This window comes from Trypanosoma rangeli (assembly GCF_003719475.1).
Source record: "Trypanosoma rangeli strain AM80 chromosome Unknown Tra_15.4_contig_00068, whole genome shotgun sequence".
NCBI lineage: Eukaryota > Euglenozoa > Kinetoplastea > Trypanosomatida > Trypanosomatidae > Trypanosoma > Trypanosoma rangeli.
The window spans coordinates 9,572-19,138 of record NW_021705814.1 but is presented as its reverse complement, the minus strand read 5'-3'; the positions used below and the strand labels follow the sequence as shown (position 1 = coordinate 19,138).

The 9,567-nt window shown below is 47.2% G+C and overlaps 6 protein-coding genes across 6 annotated transcripts, besides 7 other annotated features; all 6 read left to right on the top strand.

Annotated features, from left to right (window-relative positions):
* Nucleotides 1-167: 167 nt before the first annotated feature.
* Nucleotides 168-193: a microsatellite.
* A 256-nt stretch (nt 194-449) lies between these two features.
* Nucleotides 450-476: a microsatellite.
* A 271-nt stretch (nt 477-747) lies between these two features.
* On the top strand, nt 748-2,055 carry TraAM80_02816 (putative serine/threonine-protein phosphatase 2A, catalytic subunit; the record flags this gene model as incomplete). The annotated part of the gene is made up of 1 exon (XM_029379807.1): nt 748-2,055. One exon carries the CDS (start codon nt 748-750, stop codon nt 2,053-2,055), a length of 1,308 nt encoding a protein of 435 aa, XP_029240281.1.
* Nucleotides 2,056-3,261: 1,206 nt separating this feature from the next.
* Nucleotides 3,262-3,324: a sequence feature (A-rich).
* A 359-nt stretch (nt 3,325-3,683) lies between these two features.
* On the top strand, nt 3,684-4,187 carry TraAM80_02815 (ribosomal protein S19; the record flags this gene model as incomplete). Its single annotated transcript, XM_029379806.1, has 1 exon — nt 3,684-4,187. The coding sequence occupies one exon, from the start codon at nt 3,684-3,686 to the stop codon at nt 4,185-4,187; it is 504 nt and encodes a 167-aa protein (XP_029240280.1).
* A 64-nt stretch (nt 4,188-4,251) lies between these two features.
* Nucleotides 4,252-4,276: a microsatellite.
* Nucleotides 4,277-4,361: 85 nt separating this feature from the next.
* Nucleotides 4,362-4,406: a sequence feature (A-rich).
* Nucleotides 4,407-4,564: 158 nt separating this feature from the next.
* TraAM80_02814 (signal recognition particle subunit SRP68) lies at nt 4,565-5,173 on the top strand (the record flags this gene model as incomplete). Its single annotated transcript, XM_029379805.1, has 1 exon — nt 4,565-5,173. One exon carries the CDS (start codon nt 4,565-4,567, stop codon nt 5,171-5,173), a length of 609 nt encoding a protein of 202 aa, XP_029240279.1.
* A 227-nt stretch (nt 5,174-5,400) lies between these two features.
* Nucleotides 5,401-6,318, top strand: TraAM80_02813 (signal recognition particle subunit SRP68; the record flags this gene model as incomplete). The annotated part of the gene is made up of 1 exon (XM_029379804.1): nt 5,401-6,318. One exon carries the CDS (start codon nt 5,401-5,403, stop codon nt 6,316-6,318), a length of 918 nt encoding a protein of 305 aa, XP_029240278.1.
* Nucleotides 6,319-6,752: 434 nt separating this feature from the next.
* Nucleotides 6,753-6,785: a microsatellite.
* Nucleotides 6,786-6,995: 210 nt separating this feature from the next.
* On the top strand, nt 6,996-7,913 carry TraAM80_02812 (zinc carboxypeptidase; the record flags this gene model as incomplete). Its single annotated transcript, XM_029379803.1, has 1 exon — nt 6,996-7,913. The coding sequence occupies one exon, from the start codon at nt 6,996-6,998 to the stop codon at nt 7,911-7,913; it is 918 nt and encodes a 305-aa protein (XP_029240277.1).
* Nucleotides 7,914-8,110: 197 nt separating this feature from the next.
* Nucleotides 8,111-9,265, top strand: TraAM80_02811 (zinc carboxypeptidase; the record flags this gene model as incomplete). The annotated part of the gene is made up of 1 exon (XM_029379802.1): nt 8,111-9,265. One exon carries the CDS (start codon nt 8,111-8,113, stop codon nt 9,263-9,265), a length of 1,155 nt encoding a protein of 384 aa, XP_029240276.1.
* A 258-nt stretch (nt 9,266-9,523) lies between these two features.
* Nucleotides 9,524-9,563: a microsatellite.
* Nucleotides 9,564-9,567: the final 4 nt, after the last annotated feature.

The following is a 9,567-nucleotide window of genomic DNA, read 5'->3' as shown; positions in this document are numbered from 1 at the left end:
TGGGTGGGTGAGGGGTTGCCTTATATGAGTGGGCGCGGCGGATGCCTTTTCCACGCATCTTCATTTGACAGGAGGAGGAAGAGGTGCACACATACGGACGGTGAAATATCCCTATCCGTTAATTGTATTTCGTTTTGTCGTTGAACTCTTTTTTTTTTGTAAAGGTTTATTATAGGTATATATATATATATATGTCTTGTTGCTTTGTTCTTTGCCTTCTCCCCCTTTTTGTTTTTGTTTTTTTCCCCCTTGTTGCTTCTTCCTGTTGTGGTTACACTTGTTTGGGTTTTTCTCCACATGCGCTTTGTGTTGGCGCTGTGCGGGAGTGAATGTTGGCCTTGCGGGTGTCATTTAGTGAGGGACTGAGCGTTTCGCGTCCCCTTCATGTTGTGCCGCTGTATAGTGGCATCTATTTTGGACGAATTTAAGGGAAAACCGATGGATGACGAAAAAACAACAACAACAACAACAACAACTTTTTCTCCACTCGGCATGCCTAACTTGTCATTAGTGCCTCGTCTCCTCTATCTGGAGACGCACATGCACCTCCTCTCCACCATTATTATTGTATATATTTTTCTCTTTCCTTATACAGCAACAATATTGCGTCTTACGTGCGTAGGCAAACGGTTAGGTAAGTTCAAATAAAAAGAAAGAAAGCTGGAAATAAACACATTCAGTGCATATATACATATATAACGAGCTAGATAGAGAGTGTGAGAGAGAGCAGGGCTGCGGATAAACGGCATGCATGGTAATCATCTGGAGTGTGACGAGGATACGATATATTTTTATTCCCCACGTACTGTTCCACCTGCCCTCAATAAATACACCAAGCTGATTTCAGATCTTCTTCAAAATTCCCCCATCATCGATGCTCTTCCTGGTGGCGCCCCGGAGGCCATTGCCCTCTGCCAAGATGCAAAGACAGTGCTTGAGAAGGAAAGTGTTGTGCTAGACATTGATGTCACTGAAAGAGATGATTTGATTATTGCTGGTGACATCCATGGTCAATTTGCGGACCTGCTACACAATGTGCTTTCGATGCAGCTGATGCAGAGAACCGATGTAGGTGTCTCTAGTAAGACATTGGGTTCAGAGTATAAGTTTTTATTTTTGGGTGACTACGTTGACCGGGGCCCACGCAGTGTTGAGGTGATCACCCTTCTTCTAGCCCTAAAGATAGAATACCCTGCTCATGTGTTTCTGCTTCGTGGGAACCATGAGGAGGCACAGACGTGTCGCGTGTACGGGTTTTTCCAAGAGTGTCGTGTAAAATTGGAGGGAAGTGGCAGGGGCATAGGCGGTGGCTCCATGAATATGTCAGGCAGCGCCTGGTTGCATTACAATATGGTGTTTTGTTGGTTGCCACTCGCAGCTGTGGTGCGATGCCCCGCTGGAATGTTCTTCTGTGCTCATGGTGGTCTCAGTCCTAAAACGAACTCCATCGCTGGTCTTAAATCGCTTCGTCGAAACGAGTACGGCCAGCTTTTAGAGGCTTCGTCAAGTCTGTATTTTTCTTCACCCACAAATGACAATGACGGGGAGTTGTCATCTGCCGATGAAGGAATCATTGTCGATGGGCTGCTGTGGTCCGACCCCAATGACGAGGTCTACGGCTTTCAAATTAATCATAGAGGGTGCGGTTTTATCTTTGGACCTGATGCCACGAAGAAATTTCTCGATCTCAATTACGGTTATTCTTTTAAATCACGACTGCCAGGTGAGCAGCGTGAAGAGTTACAGTTTGTTGTTCGGGCTCACCAGTGTGTTGAGGATGGTTATCACTGGGTTCATGGGGGTCTTGTGCTCACGCTGTTTTCTGCCCCACGCTACTGCGGCTTGAACAACAAGGGGGCCTTTGCTGTGCTGCGCGGCAGGGCAAACGTCGGAAGGGACCGGGTTTTTTTTGAATATAAAGTTTACGACATTGCTCCAACGTTGCCAAACGGAATGCTTAGGTTGCGCACCTCCTCTGACGCTGCTGGTGCTGCTGACGCTGTGCGGGGGCTCAACGACATGATACTCAGCGACTACTTTCAGGATAATGAGTAGAAGCAAAACGTTGACTGTCATTCATTCATTTTTTTTTAAAAAAAAATATATCTTTTTTTAAGGGAAAACAGATAAACAATCCGAACAGGGGAGACAGGGACACTTTCTAATTTCAAGAAGGCGGAAAGTGTAGCGCGAGGAGACATATACTTTTTCAAAAAGTTTGAGGGATTAAATTTATTATATGCATACACACACGGATGCATGTTTACTTGGAACCAACCATTTCCAGTAAGGCATTATTGTACGCTATTTTCATCTTGTTTGGGTGGTTCTTGGTCGGACCCTAGTTCAGAATGTTCACCTGTAATGTTGGCTACACCAACGTGGGAATGGTGTTGACAGATGTTCTTTTTTTGTGCTCCAATAGTCATCTTTGAGCAACATAGCGCACAAACACACATACACAAGTACATATTTATACCTTGACTTATTTGTGGATACATAAAGATGTATAGAAGTACATATACACCCCACTCATTTTCGCCTCGGCGCCAAAGGTTGTATTATTGGCACTGTGCGCTTTTTTCCCGTTTTGCTTGTTATTTTGCTTGTTTGCTGAGGGTGGTGCTGAGTCGGTGAAGTTGAGTTCGTGAGGCGGACTTTTTTTTTTTGCCGCTCTGCTGTTTTTGTTGTTGTTTTTTTTTGAAGGGTGGGGGAGGTGGCGCTCTCGCCTCGCCCGCCTTCATCCCGTAGTTCATCAGCATGGTGGAATACGAAAAGGGTCAGGAGGACGAGGACGAAGCAATATTGCATAGACAAAAAGCAGAATAATGATTAGGATACGCTTTGAATTGTGAGGTGCATGTCCATTAATGTTTTTCATCATGCTTCTCTCTCTCTCACACACACACGCACACTGTTGCTGCCACTCCACCCACTCTCTCAAAGTATACATTTGTATACTACTAGTGCCACCTGTGGTCGTTCGCTACCACATTTGTGTGTGTGTCTTTGTCTTTTCTTATCAATGTCATAATGCAACGGCGGGTCCAGCAAAAAAAAAAGACATTGGTGTCTGCTCCTAAGAAACCAGACAACCAAACAGGAGCCCAACGAACGTGTATGTACATACTTATATGTATGTGTAACTATACGTGGCTCAAAAGGGTCAAGAATGAAACATGATGTGTCATACCTCTTCAGTATTTTTCCTACGTCTATTTAAACAGTGCACAAATGTTGTTCTTGTGGTGGTAAAGGCGATTTTTTTATTTTTCGTTCTTGCTTTTCATCTTGCTGTCTTCTTTTTTTTTTTTTTGTATTCTTCCGTTTGTGTGAGTTCGTCATTTCCCTTCTGTGCAGTTCATAACAATTCCATCTTGGATGTTTTTAAGGTTTTTTTTTTTCTTGCAGTTGTGAATACAGTTCAACTTTTTAGTGCGTGCTAACGAGTCGTGTGTGATGGATGTATTCATCCATATATTTCTGCATTTATTGTGTGTCTGCGTGTTTGTATCCGTGGGCCTTGCCTTCGGGTTTTGCACCTTCTTCGTTGCCACACTTTTGATTCACATTTGTATTTCTTTGCCTTTGTCCATTTGTTTCTCTTTTCGTCGTAGTGAGGTTCTCCTCTGACACTCCGCGTCTGCACAACACAACACTGACAAGAAGCACACCGAATAAAAATGGTTGCTCCTCGTACGAAGGCCAACTCCAAGATCCGCCGCATCGGCAAGAAGAAGGGCGCGACAATGAAGGACGTCCACCCATGGCGCTGGGTCAAGCTGTGCAGTCAGCACTTCAAGCAGGAAGGTAAGCTCATGGTGCCAAACTGCACTGAGATCGTGAAGACCTCCCACGGCCGCGAACGCGCTCCGCAGAACCCCGACTGGTACTACATTCGTTGCGCCGCCATCCTTCGTGCAGTGTACATGCGCCCTGGTGTTGGCTACGGTGGTCTGAGCAAGCGCTTCTCAATCAAGAAGAACCGCGGCAGCCGCCCCGAGATCACCACGCGTGCCTCCAAGGGACTTCTTCACTGGGGTTGCAAGAGCCTCACGAAGCTGGGCCTTGTCGAGAAGTGCGAGAGCTCGGGACACCGCATCACGAAGGCTGGACGCAAGCTCGCTGACGCGATTGCCTTCAAGGTCGCTATTCGCAAGCTCAACGCCGCCTCTGTGAAGAAGTGATTTGGGTGCTTTTGTTCTTCTACAGCAGCGTGAGGAGAGAGATCTGAACGGATTTGTTTGACTGATTTTTTTTATTTTGTTTATTTTATACTCCACAAATTGGCTTGCGTGTGTGCATGCACGACGGAGGAGAGGGGGGGGGGGACAATTGGCCCATCAGGAGTATAAGGCACGTTTTCTATTTGTCTGTTTGCTGTTTCTTTTTTTTTTTTCTATTTTCGTCTGCTGCTGGGACGCAATACCTTTGCCTGTTCGCCAGCAGGGAGGGGATACATATTGGTGTATCATTAAGTTGCGACCACCCAACACGCACACACTGACACACGTCTGGTATTTGTATCACACAATCTTTCAGTAACGTAGAGGGGAGGGGAGTGATGGAATTTGATCTCTTACTTTTCCTGAAGGAAATTCAGCTGCAGCACGGCCTGCGTGCGGAGGACTATGCACGCTACCGCCGCTACACGACAAACCGACTCTCAACGTTGCGTCACCAACTCGGCCTCGTCCAAGACTCCAAAAAATTTCAGCCGAAAGAAATTACGCCGCAGACCGCTACACGACCCGAGCATCTTCAGCTGCTGCTTCTCTGCGCTGAACGCTGCTGGGCTGCGGCGGAGGAGATGCAAGAAAATCGCCGTAATGTGGCACGCAGTGGCGAGAACAAACCTCCGGGTGGTTTCCCACCGAGTGATCAATTTCGGAAACGACTTAATAAATCTGTCAAGTGGGCCTCAAAGCTGCGCGAGGTGGCACAAACCGTGGCAGGCCCACGGTTAAAGCAAGAGACAAGAAGCTATGCCTTGGAAGTTATGGGACGTGCTGCTGCGGCGCATGGTGCAATGGCGGAGGCAAAAAATTTTTTTCTTCGGCGCGCGAGCAGTATTATGCCTTGCGTAAGTGCAGCACTCCTGAGCAGTGGATGCTGCTTCTTACCAAAGCCAATGAGATGGATGACCGGGTGGTGTACTGTATGCTGCGTCTAGGCGAAGACACTTCTAACTACAGACCTCACTTGGACCGAGAGGATACGACGGAGCAGTTGTCTGCTACAACCATCGAATGGAATGGGCGGCAATTAAATGTTGCTTCTATCAAAGTGAGGGACGCACTACGTGAGGTACGCACTCTCAATGTAGAGGCGGTGAAGACGAAGGCCTTAGAATTGGGTGGCCCTGTTCCAGTGGGGCAGCAGAACAAAGTGCTGGACCTGATGGATCGGCGTATTGGCTGCCTCAATGATGCCTTGGCTCATGCCCGCCAAGACTTACGTGCCCTCTCTGATGACAGGCAGAAGACAGAGTTGCAACTTCTGGTACACTACTTGCTTTTTCAGGTTTTTTTTGAGACATTGCAGCGTACCCTCTTTATGGTAGAAGTTTATGTTCGTCGTTTTTGTGCCACCGAAAAATCGCTTTCAGGAGGAGGCGGTAGCAGCAGTGGTACTGGTAACAATAAAGTTAATATAAACACTATCAGCTTTGGTGGTAAGAACAAGAAGGAGATACCACCATCGCAGTACGCCTCACCGCTGGAAATTGTTCGTCTGTACGATGCAGCTCTAGAGACGCTGGATGAAATGGAGCTTATTCCAGGCGTTGCTGGGCGTGCAGAGGTGGAGGAGTTTACTGCGCTTTGTCACGCCGGAAAGCTTCTTTACATGGGGGAGGGATGGCGTATCTCACGAGAATTGGTGCGGGCGCAAAACTGCTACAGGGCTTCCCTTGCTACCCTTGAAGAGGTGCCGTCGACACCGCTGGTGGAGACGCTTCGCTTGGTGGTAGAGAAGCGCTCTCTGCAGTTGGCATCCTCGGCGCTTCTCACCACTGTCCCTTCTGGTGTGGCTGTGGGCAAGGTTGGGAAAGAGATGGAGGAAAAGGAGAAGGCGACACAGTACCTTGTCGATGCCGGCGATCAAGTAACTGTCGCCCAGAGCATTATTAAATTCCCTCCGGACTACCAAGCCGTGCCCTGTAAGCCCGTATTTGTGGATATTGCGTTGACTTATGTCGACTACCCAACCCAAGAGGTTGCTTCCTGCACGAAGCCACAAAAAGAGGAACAAATTTCCGACTCCGCTGGCAGGAAGGACGAGAAGCGCTGGAAGTGGGGCTGGGGATGGCGCAAGTGAGTTATCACCGCGAAGAAGGAGCGAGGTGGAGGGCTGGTGGGGGAGGCAGGAGAAGCGTCAAAGAGACATACTTGTGCAGGGGGATAGGGCACTGCGCCTATGGGCAAGGAACATTGTCACTGCGTTTGCCGTTGCTATGCTGGCATCTCCTTTGCAGGGACAGACAACAGTGGCATGAAGAACGAAGGGAACAATAACAAAGGCAGAGGAAACGGCTCACATCCATCTAAAACGAAAACAGCAAGGGAGATATTTAAAAAATACACGCACACACAAACAGACAGAAATTTAGGCAATGAATAAATTCAAGTGCGAGTATGAATAATTTAACGCTCTCATTCTTCTTTTCCTTCCGTGATTTTACCCACCTGCCCAAATAGTTGAATAGTTTTATTACTTTCTTTTCTGTTTCATCTCACTGATGAAGTGCCGCAATTATTATTATTCTTATTATTTTGCTTCTTATTTGTTTTGGTCTTCATCGACTCTCTGCGACGCCACGTCGAACCAATGAAAATAATAATAGTGGCCCAGAATTAACTGTTTGTTTGAAGAGCGTTATATATTTGCACACTTTGCATCACAACAAGCTAGGAAGGTTAGTGAGCATCGTACTACAGTGGTAGGAACTACATTTGTGGAGCCTTTTGAAAGGAGCACTCTGCGATAAAAACGGGATGGTTCAGAATGGTGTAACGAAATCCTGTTGTACGAATATTGGCAGGCAGGTTGTGATGGATGTGGGCTACGAAGAAAGAGCTGGTGAGAATGGAGGCGAGTGGGTGTATTCACCGCCTCCCGACAATCAGCGTGAGTTCGAATTTCCTGAAGATGGACTTTTTTTTTCCTCTCGATTTGACAGTGGCAACCTGATACAGGTGGAACGTGTTGGGGCGTATCGTTATAACATGTATACTTCTCCCGACTGTGGTAATACTTCAAAGCAAACGAACAACCGACAATGGTTTCATTTTGCAATTCGTGGGGGAAGTCGTGGATGCGTAATTACCTTCACGTTTGTGGGTATGATGCACAGCAAGATGTTTACGTATGGATGGACGCCTGTGGTGGCGGTGTGCCCAGGAAAGCCCCACTACACACGGGTACCTGGTAAAGCAACCGTCATGGCTCTTGACACGATGCCGCCGACGCCAGGTTACCCCGGGTTTGTCATTAAGCCATGGCCGAATAAGACATCAGAGCCAGAATTTGCAGCAGATGGTGGGAGCGAAACTGTGGATGGGAATGGTGGTTCAGAAGGGGCTCCTGATGTCATAGAAGTGACCTTGAATACTGCCAGGAAGAAAAAGAAGGAAAACGCTGTTGCTATGAACTTAACGTTTGAGGTACGGCTGGAAATTGATGCCCCTCTCACCTCATCTGTTTACCCCCTCGGACATCCACAATGCCCGGCGACATACGTTGCCAGCAACCACCCCTACTCCTACACAACTCTACAACAATACATAAAGGCATGGAGGCAGCAAAACGTTGGTGAAAAAAAAATGGAACTATGGGGGAGTTATCTGGGAATTCAAACCCCTTGTTACCCCCATCTAAATATTTTCATCACGAGATTCTTTGCAAATCACTAGATGGGCGCAATGTGGATCTCCTCACCATCACCGATACAAATGGTCTCTGTAATGAGCGTTCTGCGTTGTATGGTAAAGGCGATGTTCCGTACTCGTCCGCAAGAGGTGCTACCAACCGACCACATCAGTTCATAGGAAAACAATTTGTTGTTCTTACCGCTCGTGTGCATCCAGGTGAATGCCCATCAAGCCACCTGATGCATGGTTGCATAGAGTTTCTACTTAATCAAAACGATCCCCGCGCCGCTGCATTACGCTCACGTTTTGTGTTTCTCATTGTCCCAATGATTAATCCAGATGGTGTTGCCAGAGGGCATAGCCGTGCAGATACCGAGGGGGTTAATCTTAATCGTATGTACAAAAGTCCTTGCAAATTAAGACATCCTGCACCCTACTCTATATTAAATATGTTGCGTTCTGTGAGCTCTGTAAAAGGTAGACTAGCTCTTTTTATTGATATGCATGCTCACGCAAACAAACGGGGAGTATTTTTTTACGGAAACTCGATGCATGCTCCAGATTTGCTTCAAAGTCTATTGTATGCAAAGCTGGTGGCCATGAACACCCCATACTTTGAGTTTCAATCCTCCAACTTTTCAGAGGCCAACATGTTCTCCACGGGAAAAACAGGGGAGGGTCGTGACACCTCCAGCCGTGTGACATTGTACCAAGAGACTGGGTTGATTCATAGTTACACCATCGAAGCCTCGCACGTCATTGGGAACTCGCTAAATTCAGTTGTGGGTCTTTCAAGTACTGCAGTAGAAGAACCGGAGGTGGTTCAAGGGACATTGTGCCCCAAGTACTCGCCATCGGTGTACGCCGACGTTGGAAAAGGTCTATTGGTGGCCTTACTTGATCTCAAGGGTTATAATCCCTTAAGCCGCCTTCCTCTTACACAGTTTCACAATGCCAAAGGTGTGCTTGCTGCGCTTCAGCGACAAATTCAGATTGAAATCGCAGAGCGATTTTTTAAAATGGCGTTCATGACTAGTGGACATGCGGCACTTGCCCGAGACCCAGGCGTGGATGCGATGTGTGCTGTGATGTCAGCTCTGAAGTCTGATGATATTCCAAACGTCATAACAATAAAAGATGGGCGAGGAATTCCTGTGGTGACAATACGAGGACTCTCAGAGTTCTTGCCACTTGATCAGGCGGTGCAGCTTCTGGCACACACATCCCCGCTGTGCCCGCCTCGCACATTACTTTGGAGCACGGGAAGACGAGCGATAACTCAAATTGGTGGTGTGTTTTCCGGGGTACGCTCTCTGAATAGCCCTGGTGTCGGCAGTCTGGCTGTTGGTGCCCTTTCCGTGACTTGGCAAAAGTCCCCCACAGGCGCGAATTGAATCAAGTCGCTATCATCATGTTTTTTTTTTTTTTTACCAGTGGCGGTGATGGGAACTCCTGAAAAAGAACGGGATGCGGGGAGCGGGTCGGAAAGGTGGTCAAGGAGACACTGGTGGGATCAATGGAGGTGAGACATCGACGGCATTGGAAGAGTGTTCCTCTAGAAGATGAGAAAAACTATGCAACCATAGCAGCAACGAAACATGGGGGAAAAAGATGGGCCGATAAAAAAAAAAGCACGCCCATATCTATGCATGTATATATATATATATATATATATATATATATATATATATAGTAG